This window comes from Berghia stephanieae, chromosome 3, assembly GCF_034508935.2.
Source record: "Berghia stephanieae isolate SIO BIC M18660-M18661 chromosome 3, UCSD_Bste_1.3, whole genome shotgun sequence".
Lineage (NCBI taxonomy): Eukaryota > Metazoa > Mollusca > Gastropoda > Nudibranchia > Aeolidiidae > Berghia > Berghia stephanieae.
The window spans coordinates 102,741,264-102,755,098 of record NC_088362.1 but is presented as its reverse complement, the minus strand read 5'-3'; the positions used below and the strand labels follow the sequence as shown (position 1 = coordinate 102,755,098).

General features: G+C 33.6%; 1 protein-coding gene across 9 annotated transcripts in view; it reads left to right on the top strand.

Annotated features, from left to right (window-relative positions):
* The window catches only part of LOC144969008 (centrosomal protein of 57 kDa-like), a 67,264-nt gene that overhangs the window by 36,135 nt on the left and 17,294 nt on the right, over positions 1-13,835 (top strand). For 6 of the 9 annotated variants that reach the window (XM_078907948.1, XM_078907951.1, XM_078907952.1 and 3 more), the window contains exons 2-5: positions 8,413-8,812; positions 10,157-10,429; positions 11,275-11,501; positions 12,932-12,955. In XM_078907948.1, coding sequence (XP_078764074.1) covers positions 8,413-8,812; positions 10,157-10,429; positions 11,275-11,501; positions 12,932-12,955 — 924 coding nt within the window. The remainder of the gene's footprint in view (positions 1-8,412; positions 8,813-10,156; positions 10,430-11,274; positions 11,502-12,931; positions 12,956-13,835) is intronic. The other 3 variants (XM_078907950.1, XM_078907956.1, XM_078907957.1) reach the window with 1 other exon arrangement.

Sequence of the window (13,835 nt, the reverse complement as noted above, 5' to 3'; positions counted from 1 at the left end):
ATGCCGCCTATTAGGCGACATTACAATTTTTCGGACTAAGACAATGCTGTTAACGGCCAGGTACTCATTTTACACCTGAGTACGGTGAGAGAATGTGAGTAAAGAGCCTTTTCCAAGGACTCAATTATGCGCCGAGCGCGAGGCTCGAACCCAGGACCTTCCGATCCGAAAGCGAGTGTCATACCACTAGACCAGATAGCCGCACACGTAGGCACGATAAGTGGATAAATTGTGCCGTATAGATAGTATGCGCTTGGTTAAGAAGCTCACAACATTGCCATCCGGAAGTATAACGGGCCAACACACAAAGCTGTGTGTATCCATGAACGTTGATAGTCGGGTTAATACAATTCAGTGAGCATTACTCATAAACGCGGATGGCAAAAAACAATAACAAAGACCTAAGTGACGTCATCTTCGAACTTTGTATAACAATCATGTTTCTTTTAAAATAAAGAAAGGTGTTTTATCTGTGTACAATTATGTTCTTGTAATTTGGAAATGCATGCCCTAACAAAACTGTCTTCTATTTCTTTTTATACCAATTATAATAGGCAGTGAATAGCGTATTGTTCTTATCAAGGTTTTAAATCGGGGCCTTGTGGAGCCAGCGGTCCTTACCATCGGGTTATTCAGTGTCGAGTGATTGATTGTTATTGATTACGACAATAGGTGTTTTGCTTTTTTTAAACAGGTGTGTATGTGTGTGTGTGTGTGTGTGTGTGTGTGTGTGTGATTTATCTATGTCGTTTTTTGTGGAGAATTTCTCATGCACTGAGAATGTAAGGTGAAGGCAGTTGTGTGCTTTTGTTATTTGTTTATTTAGTTTTACAAAGAGTGAAAATCTAACAAGTAGTGTAAAACATTGGATTAGAACAAAATCATCATCAACACCACCACCACCACCACCACCACCAACAACAACAACAACAACAACAACAACAACATCATCATCATCAACGTCAACAACAATCGCTCTTCTGTTTATTCTATCTTAGGTTGCATCCGTCTAATTTCTATTATTTCGCCCGATGGTGAATGTTTAATTATATAACTATTTTACTTTCAATGGGTCCATTTCATCAACAGTGTTTAATATCGTATATATTATTTTTTATTGAGAAAGTGCCATCGTTATCTCGAGTGTTCTCAATGAATTTCAACTGGATAAAATAGGGGGTAATTTATCTTGAATGGGGAGGGTTCTATCTGTATGAATGTCCTTGAAGTTGATTAATCGCTACTTAGATTCCTGTCTATTTGAAGGAATTCTTTCGGAAGGACAAATATTATTCGTGAAATCTGCAGAGCCCCCCCCCCTCTCTCTCTCTCTCTCTCTCTCTCTCTCTCTCTCTCTCTCTCTCTCTCTCTCTCTCCTCGCCTCTTTGTCTTGTTATCTGTCCGTCGATATGTAATCTTGTTTGTTACATCGACTGAAAGTTAAGAAAAAGCATTATTTTAGATCACATGTCAAAAAAGTAAAAGGCCCTTGGCAATAAATATCTTAAATATGAGAATTCAAAGTATTGATGACTTGTTCTAAAATGTTTCAGGTTTAAGTCTTTCTTTAAAAACAAGTTGAGGTCTGTGGATTATCTTATGAAGTATTTTTTGTTTGTTAATCTGGCGTTATTGAAATGGGGGGGGGGGGGGGGAGTGTGCTCAGTGTACAGCAGAAAGTGAATTGTTTGACCCATACTGTTGTCTACAAGGATAAAACGCATTTTAAAATTTTTGCCAGAAAAAAACTTCATTTCATAATATTATTATCAATATCTCGGTCGATTAGAATAATCCTGACTTGTCAACAAACAAAAAAACAAAAACAAAAACAAAAACAAAAAAAAAAAAACAGAAATAAAAAAGAAGTCTTGGTGCATTCAAAGAAGTCTCGGGTTTATAGCTCAGACAAATCTCGGGTCATTTTTAATCAATCAATGTGGAAGTAAAACATTTTCTTGCCAATATTTGGAAAGACATTTTGCCAGTGTACGACAGGCAGCTTAGAGAACTTGACTTTATTGGTTTACAGTGACTTTATCTTTGTCCAATACTTAAGCTGTAAGTTGTCTCAAGCCTTTGTCGTAAGTGCTGTCTTCGACAATCCCCACTCCACGGACGGCCGGTATTCTCAAACTCTTCATTTCACAATAACTGTGTACCGAATACCCTCCCTGTATGTAGAGTGCTTAATGTTCTGTTTACTCAAAGCACTGCCTTTGTCCTCATACTCTCTCTCTTTCCATCTTGCTTCTCTCTCTCACTCTTTCTCTATTGCTCTTCTCTCATCCCACTCTCTCTCCTCTCGTCTCATCTCTCTTCTCTCTGTCTAATACCTTACGTTTAAGTATTTTTGCACCTTATAGACCAAGCGGTTCGTATCTCTCAATTCACAGGCGTTGAGTGTAGGAAAGAGGTTTCTTCGATCTCTCTGGACTTTCTCTAACTAACGTGAGTTTCTCTCTTAATCTAGTTAAGATTTAACGTTATAGAAGTGCGGTCGATGTGATCTTGTGTATGACACTATATGTCAGATAGGAAGAGGTCTCATGAGTTGAGCCTTCTAAACTAGGCACGTCATTTAAGTCCTTGAAAATGGCGCTTGTCTTCAGCACTCTGCTCAATTCACTCCGAACTGCAGTTTGGAAAATTTACTACCCCCGTACCGGACCCGGCCGTTAACAACGTTGTCTCTGTCGGAAAAAATTGTAATATCGCCTAACGCGTCACGTCTCCTTCTACATGTTACGTGCCGCTGTCGGTCAGGGACCCTTTGTGAAGGGCTTTGAACACATTAAGTGGATATTGCGCTATATAAAAACTCTCGTCTAATAGTAGTATCATTGTTACATCATCGTCATAATCATCTTCATTATCATCATCATATTCATGATTATTATTATTATTATTATTATTATTATTATTATTATTGTGTTATTATTATTATTATTATTATTATTATTATTATTACTATTATTATTATTATTATTATTATTATTATTATTATTATTATTATTATTATTACTATAATTACATATTATTATTATTATTATTATTATTATTATTATTATTATTATTATTATTATTATTATTATTACTATAATTACATATTATTATTATTATTATTATTATTATTATTATTATTATTATTATTATTATTATTATTATTATTATTATTATTATTATTATTATTATTATTATTATTATTATTATTATTATTATATTATTACATATTTATTATTATTATTATTATTATTATTATTATTATTATTATTACTATTATTATTATTATTATTATTATTATTATTATTATTATTATTATTATTATTATTATTTATTACTATAATTACATATTAATATTATTATTATTATTATTATTATTACTATTATTACTATAATTACATATTATTATTATTATTATTATTATTATTATTATTATTATTATTACTATTATTATTATTATTATTATTATTATTATTATTATTATTATTATTATTATTATTATTATTATTATTATTATTATTATTATTACTATAATTACATATTATTATTATTATCATCATCATCATCGAATGGGGAGGGGTCCTATCTATATTAATTGTCTTGAAGTTGATTAACCATCTCCCCCCCCCCACACACACACACCGCTTTCTCTCGCTTTCTCTGGTCATCTATCCCTCGATTTGTTATTCCGTTTGTTACATCATTTGGTTTTCCCCTTATTTGTTGTTGTTGTTGTTGTTGTTGTTGACAAAATAGGAGTTATATTAATCTATCGATATTTGAAGTATAAGCTTTTTGGTCGAAATCTTGTTGAATAGAAAAAAAGTATTCTATTAAAGAACCGATGCACCACTGCCTTCAGCTTCTCAATTACGGTTACAGACACTGGCACGAGGTATAAAATGCAAATTTTGATTTAACAGTTTGAAATGTGAGCCCACGTAAGGACATCGAGCCACATTTAATTTCTCATTTTTACGGCGTGTTTAATGGTGATCTGTCTCTGATTACCGATTACCCATGATTCAATGTCAATGGAAATCTTTTGTTCCCTCGTCAATAACCCCCCCCCCCCCCCCCCCCCTGTCATTGCCCATTACAGGACTCCGAGTAGCTTATTGGAAGAAATGGGAGAGATTTAACGATTTGATTTTAATTTGGCGGTGGATTAAAGGGGCGCAGGTTTGGGGGGAGGGCGGGGGGGGGGGGGGGGGCGTTTACCGAGGTAAACACTATAGAAGTAATCTTTTGAAAATGCAGGATACATCAAAACTAACTGTCCTGTGTCCTAAAAAAAAATGAAAGAAAGAAAAACAAACAAACAACCCCCCCCCCCCAATTTTTTTTTTAATAAAGCCAATATTTTGGACATGGCCCAAACTTCTCAATAATTTATATCTAACATAAACCTTAAACATTGAGGAAAGAGTTGTTCTCTCTCTCTCTCTCTCTCTCTCTCTCTCTCTCTCTCTCTCTCTCTCTCTCTCTCTCCCCCCCCCCCCCCCCCCTTTCTCTCTCTCTCTCTCTCTCTCTCTCTCTCTCTCTCTCTCTCTCTCCTTTGGCATGAATCACTGGATAGAATACTTATTCATTGCTAGGAGTTTGGCCGTTCACTGATGACATCACGTTCTTTTGTGATTCTATCAGGATCAGTGCAAATGTTGCAGTTAGAAGCTCAAAGACGTAAATAAGAATGAAAAAAAAAATAGAAATTTCAATTGAATTCAATTAAGGTACCTCAACAGCCCCATCCTTTCATCTCACATTCGTCTTTAGTGACGTATTCATCGTGTTGTGTTGACTAAAGGGAAGCCCAAAACTGCATTTGTCTTTGTAAATTAAATTTAAGCTTTTATTCCATATTTTCATCGTTATTTACAGTAATGTACTTTAGTGAAATATCGAACAATTCGTTGCGTACCATTTTCTTTTCTTATCTTTTAAAAAAGATTTTTGTTATTATTTTTTTTTGTTTGTTATTTTTCCATTTTGGCTGGAAGACTTTAACTTCAAACAATATTATGTAGGTATCCATCGATCAAAATGACCCTTGAACTTGCCCAAAAGTCTCTGACCTTTAATACTTCTTCTGGCAAAAGAAATATTAAATTAATAAAATAAAGCCAACTCATTTTTTAGTTTTTGGCTAGAAAACTTGTCTTTTAAATATCGATTTGACAATTCGAGTGTCATTTTAATCGCTCAGTATTTAAAGGGCTAATTTTCAGGCCAATTTTTTTTTTCGCCAACACTACGGCAGTGTTGACAGATTGGGGGGGGGGGGGGGGGAATCTAAATCGGTCGATATTTTAAGTAAATGTTTTCTGACCAAATGATCCGTGAAGGGATCCGCCCACTGGTGACAGCTCGTCTGACTCGCCCTTCACAAAAGCTTTAACTCACTCAATCCCAGAGATTTTTGCTACTTTTTAAAATTGGAAAAAAAATATGTATTGAAAATGACCATGTACATAGATAGTTTTATTCAACTACCATAAACATGTAAAAACTAAAAACATTAGCTTTGATACCACGACTATAATTTGTCCCAGAAAAATGTAATAAATAGACATGGGGTAAAAGTAACCCCGGGTATACTACGGATAAAGTCGGATTTAGGGTTGAGTGAGTTAATAGAGTTGGAATAGGACGGTAAACAAGTTATTTTCACTTGGCATTAGAAGATTAATTGGAGGCTTGTCTTTGACGTTGTTGAACGTGTGCATTCACATTGTTTTGTTTTTTGGGGGTTTTTTGTTGTTTTTTTTTTCTTCTTTGAGTACGTTGTTATGACCTAATCAAAAGCGAAACACATTGATAAAAAAATAAATATGCACTAATATAAGGTATTTTAATAATTTAACCTTGTCAATGTACATCACAATGCTTCGTTATTTATTTCTCCAGTAGGTTGTAAAGAACCTAATTTTCATTTTATATTGAACAAGTGTTCGTTGGGCGTCCTTATTGTAGTTATTGGGTAAGGTGGGTCTGTAAGACCTGGTGCGATATAGATAGTTCGAAGATGACGTCACTCAGGTCTTTGTTATTACTCTTTGCCATCCGCGTTTATGAGTAATTCTCACAAAATTGTATTAACCATGTGTGTTGGTCCGTTATACTTCCGGATGGCAATGTTATGAGCTTCTTGGCCAAGCGCATACTATCTACAGACTTGCGTCATATCAATTTGTTACTGACTGTATAATACAGCAGGGACTGGGATAACCACATGCTCTATATGCCTTATGATTATGATGGACCTATCTTTCCCCACTCTTTTGTTGTTGTTGTTGTTGTTGTTGTGGTTGCTGTTGATCTCTTGTTCACAAGATGATTTTTTATTTTCTATGTTACCTTGTTGTGTCATTTGACGAGAATCCCCCGGCTCTGGAGCTCTTAATTGGATTCAATAGTCTGATGTCTCGTCGCCCAGCAACTGCGGCCATCGTCGTTCTAAACAGAACTTTTCATATGTCTTGTGATCAGAATGTGTAAAAGTCAAAACATGATCAGATTTTTAATGGTTTTTTTTTCCTCTGGATACGCTTTTATGCTCGTCTGAGAAACATTTTTATTTCATAAGGGCGTCCGCCATTGTTCCGATAGTTTAGAGCAAGTTACTAAGTACCATGCGTCATTACGAGGGAAGTGACGTTACGACTGTTGAAGCGTATTCTCTGGATCACATTGTTGGGATTCAGTTCACAGATCAAGTTCTGCGGTGCGGAGCTGAAACTTACTTTAAAATCATTGTCACATTCTCCCCTGACTGGACCGGCGTAGATTACTGGTTTGTTGCTTAAAGCGAACTCTGGCATTTATTATCTCCCCCTGGTGTGACTTGTCAAGTCAAGACCTAAGCGATAATTTATGAAAATGAAATTGAGTGCTTACGCATTACAATCCACACACCCCCCCCCCTTTTTTTTTTTCCACATACACCTTCTCACCTCATCGGGAGGGGGGAATGGGGGGGGGGGGGGGTATATTAAATGCATACACTTAAAAATAGACTCGTGATTTTCATTCTTTATGGAAACAATGGACGTTATTGTTTATGCGATTTTGGAAAGAAAAAAAGAACTAGAAAAGATAATAAGTCATTTGTTAATTTTTGTTCTTGGAACACTGCCAAATGGGTGTCAATGGTAGAGAAAATTAAACTAAACAAAACAAAAAATATATGTAAAGAAAAATGAACACAATGATTTCTACCATGCTGGCTTTCTCCCTATATTCGTAATCTTCGTTAAATGAGTATTTTACTATTATTAGTACTATTATTATCATCATCATTATTATACTTATTGCTATTATTATTATTATTATTATTATTATTATTATTATTATTATTATTATTATTATTATTATTATTATTATATTATTATTATTATTTTTTTGTTGTTGTTGTTGTTGTTGTTGTTGTTGTTGTTGTTGTTGTTGTTGATATTATTAGATTCTTATACTTATTTAATGACGCCTTCCGTAACCAAGGCGTTCATAAAGAAATAAAGATAATCCATTCAACGTCTGATTCAACAGGAAGTCATCAAGTTATTTCATCTGATTTTTGTTTGTCACCTTTCAAAACTCGTTTTATCTGACATTGTGTAATAAGGGTGTTGCTGCCTGGTTCTTCCTCTCGTGTGTCCTTTTTACTCAACATATTATTACTATGTGATCGTGATTGTACAAGGAAAGTTGTTTACAACGCGACACCCTCAATTCCAATTCAATCTCTAGATTTTAAAGAAGCAAATTCAAGACTACAATCTTCTTTTTAATTATAAAGCTCATTTTCTCTCTCTCTCTCTCTCTCTCTCTTCTTCCTCTCTTCTCTTCTCTTCTCTATCTATCTATCTCTCTCTAAACTATTCAATCTTCAGCTACACTATCTATTCTATCTATCTATCTATCTTTACTATTCATCTACAATCTATCTTCTTTATCTATAATCTCTTCTTCTCTCTCTCTATCTTCTTCTATCTTCTTCTACTTCTTCTTCTATCTATCTATCTCTCTCTCTACTCTATCTACTATCTATCTATCTCTCTCTCTATCTCTATCTATCTGTCTATCTCTATCTATCTATCTATCTATCTATCTATCTATCTATCTATCTATCTATCTATCTTTCTATCTATCTATCTATCTCTATATCTCTCTTTCTCTTTCCCTCTCTCCTTTCTCTCTCACTCTCTCTTTTTTTCTATCTGTCTTTCTCTCTCGCTCTGTATGTGTGTCACAAACACACACACACACACTCACACTCACACACACACATCACTCACACACGCTCAGAACGTAACGTTATCCGACAGTTGTTCAGAATTACTGACGGATATTCTTTATTAAGTCCTAATTTCTTTTCTTTTCTTTTTTTCATATCATTTTTTAAAAAATCAGAATTTGACGAGATTTGACATTCCCGAGTCGCACCCCCACTCCCGCTACCACCACCAGACCAGCAAATACTCGGGGTTCTTTCAGCCATCCCGTTACGGAACCATGGACGTGGACGCTGAACTGACGACCACCAACTCTTCAGCTACCACAGGCGCAGCAGCGGCTGCGTCCAACATGGCCGATGCGGCCACATCACTCGCCTCGACAGCCACAAGTGGTGCGGCCATGGCCACCGGCTCTGGTAACATCAACGGCGGGGATGCCTTCACGAATGGATACAATGAGAATTCAATCCCATCCTACTTGGATTACCCGCACACAAAGCCATATGTCAACTCTGACTACACGACCAGAGATACTGGGAAAGCTGTCAACACTTACCCAACCTCTGACAGAGATGGTCAGTATAATATTATGTCCTTCAATGAATATCGTAAATAAATCGAAATGCACGTTTATCCAGAGCATCTGCACCAATTTGCCCCTTAACCCTCTTCTTACAAATTATAGGAAAATCGTCACATTCGTTACGATACTATCAACATTTTTCTAATTCAAATTTCTTTTGTACATCATAAGATTTAAAGAAAATGACCAGTGTGTTGTAGAGCATGTTTTACTAAAGAAATCATGTATCGCAAGAATTTTACTGCTATTGTGTATGAGTGATAAAAAATATTTTATGTGTTAGTTGGGTGAGTCGTTTTGGGGAAAATCCTGAGAATGGCTGGTAAGGAGAGGGCTAACCAATTAACTGCCGTACTCTTAAAAAACTCATATTTAAAAATTTGGCCAGAAAACTAGTCTTTCAAATACTGGCCGAAGCCCCAGGTTTTTTGCCAACTGAGGGTCATTTAAATTGGTCGATATTTAACGGTAAAACTTTCCAGACAAATTTTTAAACACGAGTATGGCAATTAACTTGTTAATGCTTCATTTATTCTTCTGTTTTTTGGTGGTTTTTTTCAATCATAATCCCATTTCCAATATGATACAATACAAACATGTTTCCTGTCGGATACCCTTTTATGTTGCATCGTATGGTCAGGACTTATTCATGTTAAGTCTCGTGGTTAATGTGTGATACACGCAATTTCATTACAGACATGTTTGAGCATTGTCTTATGCAGTGGAATACAGTCAACACCGTCAGACCTTTAAAGATTGGTTGACTTTATCCATTATCAATGGTCCACAGCTTTGATCTAGAACAGAAACAGTGGGACCAATAAGAGGTGTTCACTTTAAGCAGAAGTTGACTTAATAATAATAATAAAAATAATAATAATAATCATAATAATAATAATAATAATAATCATAATAATAATAATAATAATAATAATAATAATAATAATACAACAACAATAATAATAATAATTATAATAATAATAATAACAATAATAATAATAACAATAATAATAATAATAATAATAATAATAATAATAATAATAATAATAATAATAATAATAATAATAACAACAACAACAACAACAATAATAATAATAATAATAATAATAATAATAATAATAATAATAATAATAATAATAATAATAATAATAATAATAATAACAATAATAATAATAATAATAATAATAATAATAATAATAATAATAATAATAATAATAGTAATAATAATAATGCTGAAAACTTATATAGCGCTATAACTCCGAGACTTTATGTGGATTCCATTGTAACCAGGGCCATGATTGTAACTCATTACAATTGTCTTTGTATCAATTTTCAGCTGTTCTGTCTGCTTTACGGAATCTTCAAGACAAGGTAAAGAAGTTGGAGTTGGAGAGAATGGCAGCAGAGCATAACTTGGAAGCTCTGGCTTCCCATACAGAACAGTACAAAGAACTCGTCAATGGCGATCGCTACTCAACAAACCCTTCTAAGCTTTCAAAGAGCACAACATCAACGTCATCTCATCCACAGTCGTGGTCTTTATCTTCTGGAAAACATCAGTATTCTTCCCTGACCAATGGAAGAGCTTATGTCAACTCACAAGCTAAAGGTTTTAAACATTTTTGATTGTTTTTTATCTTTATCGTTATCTGCTATCACTCTTTCCCCGTCACTAAAATCAATTCTTTCGATATCAAAATTGTCATTTGGAGTCTCTTGATCTCAATTGAATAGCACTCGCTGATCCCAGTTTGAGTTTAAATTTTGTCTTTTTTTTTTTTAACTCTTTTTTTTTTTTTTGGTCCTCTCAATCCACTCGGCAGTAATTGGGGAGATGGGTTTGTTAAATCAGGTGATAAACACTTTTCAATAAACTGACTCGCTTCATATCCAAAAAATTACAAGCAACTATTTCTCTTAGTTAAATGCTACTAAATTTGGAATAACCTGCAGCTCTATGACAGTTTGAAAGGTATATTTTTAATTCAGAAAAATGAGTGGAGCAGGCACTTATGATGATAACAACAAGAAATGAAGTGAGTAAGAAAGTGCCAGAAGACAACAGAGAATAAAAATTTCGCTGCGGCGATGGGGGCTCGAACCCGCGACCTTACTGCCTTACTGGTACGACAACTCCGCCTGGCCGGGGAGAGCGTGACTCAACAGTGTGAGCTATCCACGATCCCAAAAAAGATTGTATCTAACCCTAGTCTTATTAGAGCCTTCTCTTCCTGACTTCTTGAGGTCACGAATTCAACACACACAAACGCCGCGAAGTTAACCAGCATTTAGGGTAAGTTTTAAAAAATTGCAGTTGATTGTTGATATGTATTTCAGCATTATTTCCATTTATGAGTGCTACAGATTAAGGTTTAAATAACATATAATATGTTGTTGCCTATTTTACTTACTTTCACTTTCTTTCATTGCCTTATTTTTTTTATATATGAACAGAGCTAGATGGTCAACTCACGTCAGCAGAGAATCGTTGCCAGCTGTTGGAGAAGCAGTTGGATTACATGAAGAAGTTGGTGGATGACTCTGAGCGGGACAGGAGACAGTTGGTGGAAAAGACACTGAAAGCAAAACAAGAAACACCAGATTTACGTCTTCACCTTGATCGACTTAATGACCTGGAAAGAGATCAACTTAGACTAAATGCTACTCAAAACCTAACAGAGGTGAGAGGTCGGGGGGGGGGGGGGGGGGAGTAGGTTTTATGACTAGGGGTTTGTTAAAATTGTTTTACTATGCAATGAGGTTTGGTTTTTGTTGTAATTGTATTAAATCTAAAAATATTATTTCTTTTATGTTTATTTCTTGTCACCTTCATTTTGGAATTTACGGGGTAGGCTAGTCTGGAGTGAAATATGTTCTTAATAATCATTCAGATTCTCAAGAAAAAATAATCTCAATGTCATATTAGCAGTATCATCAGGTAAAAAAAAGAAAATAGGGGAGTGGGGGAAACTGTGCAAGGGAATCATCTAGCAGTGGCTGTTGGACACTTGACTATACTGTAGAAGTTACCAGAAAGGCATGTTAAACTGTAAATTGTCATTAAGCATAATGAAAAACAGTACAAGGTCTCGTATCATAAGTACGTTATGTTATTAATCACGTATAATAAATTAAAAATGAAACAGTTATCAAAAATTTCTAGAATTATCTCGACTCATTTAGGTTTTTAATCAGAAAAAAAAGAACTTTGTTTTAATCATCTACTGATAGCCAAAGCCAAACTATCTGTATGCGACCATGTTCTCGAAATTTGAAATGGGAAGAGAAAAAAAAGACTGAATTATAGTTGTGGACATTTGGTAATAATAATAATAATAATAATAATAATAATAATAATAATAATAATAATAATAATAATAATGCTGAAAACTTATATAGCGCTATAACTCCGAGACACCAGACTCTAAGCGCTTAAATTACAAATTACTTTGGCTGAAACATAATCATTTACACACACAAGCACACACACACACTGGTAATGGAAAAGATAATTGATTTATGATTTTACTGGATGAATTTATGAATAAGTTTTCATTTCATGAAGCTCTTATTTGTAGTGTTTTTTTAAAAATGTTAATCATTTCGTTTTCTTGTAGTCTATTTCTTTGTTGGAAATATCTTAAATTTAATTTATTTCCACAAGAAGCTCTTTAAGATTTCCCTGGCTGTTTTTATTTCTTTTTCATTTTTCTGCTCTCTTTGACTTTTAGTTTAATTTTAATCTTTTGCTTTCAAATATGTTACAGTCCATGTCATTTGGTTACATGTATTCTTTGGATTACAGCTTTTAATTCTTAGGTCCAATTGACATTTTTGATTTAATCTAACATATTTTGAGACCGTTACATCATTTATAGATTGAATTTTAAATCTTGAATCAAGAGATGTCTACAAAAGCTGAAAATGCATACAAAAGATTCCATTTCTCTGATCTAGATCGAATGAGTATTATCAACTTCTGCCGGGATGAAAAATGACATGCACTGTATTTTTTAAATCAGTTTAACTCTTGATTCTTATTGTTTTCATTATTTTGTTGTTGCTCTTTTAAAAAAAAAAAATTCTACTTTATAACTTTTTGGCTCCACAGGATGGAAAAAAGAGCGATTCAAAGGTAGAGAACTCGGGCCCATTATATTTTAGAAAATCAAATGTATACAAAACAAAACAAAGAATATTTCTTTTTTTTTTTCAACACATGCCCATAACATGTGATCGCTTATTAACATGAAAATTGTTGACAACTTTGTTGCTTTCTCTGCTTATTTTAAAAACCACTTGGCGTATTATTATGGAACACACCGCACATTTTGAAATAAATTTTCATTATATATCTTCTTCATATAAACTGACTGACTTAGTCATGATATGTATTGTGATGTGTCATATGTTGTGATTCTCAGGGGAGGTTATACATTCTGATTGTGTGTTCCCTTTTGGGTCTATTGAAAGTCGTTACATATCATGACAGCCTCACTTATTTTTAGAGTTGATGAATATCTAAGATTTTTTTTTTTCATTAACAAATTGATTAAATATACCATTTTTCGTTTTGAAAATTAGAGCAATTTATGATTTTGTTAATGCATTCGGTTTAAATGTTTTGAGTTTGTAAAAGCCAGATTCTAGAAGTAGATGCCACGTCAAACTTTTTTAAAAAAATAGATATTATTATTTTATTTGTTATATAATCATTTATATTTGTATTATTTGTTCCAATTGTTTATTTTAAATTTTGTTCTTGGGAACTGTAATTTATGGCCATTTTTTCAAAAGTGACGTATACTTCAAATTGAATTCTTGAAAAAAAATCACTTTATAATGCTAAATTTCATAGAATGTTTTTGCTATTTTATCAAACATCTGTAGACTGTTGTAATGATATGTAATATTATCCATGTTGTATACATGAGCCACTTTCATTTAGTTTACCGTACTCTTCATTAATCAAATTTTTAAAAATACACATGACATTACCAATGTTATATTAAATC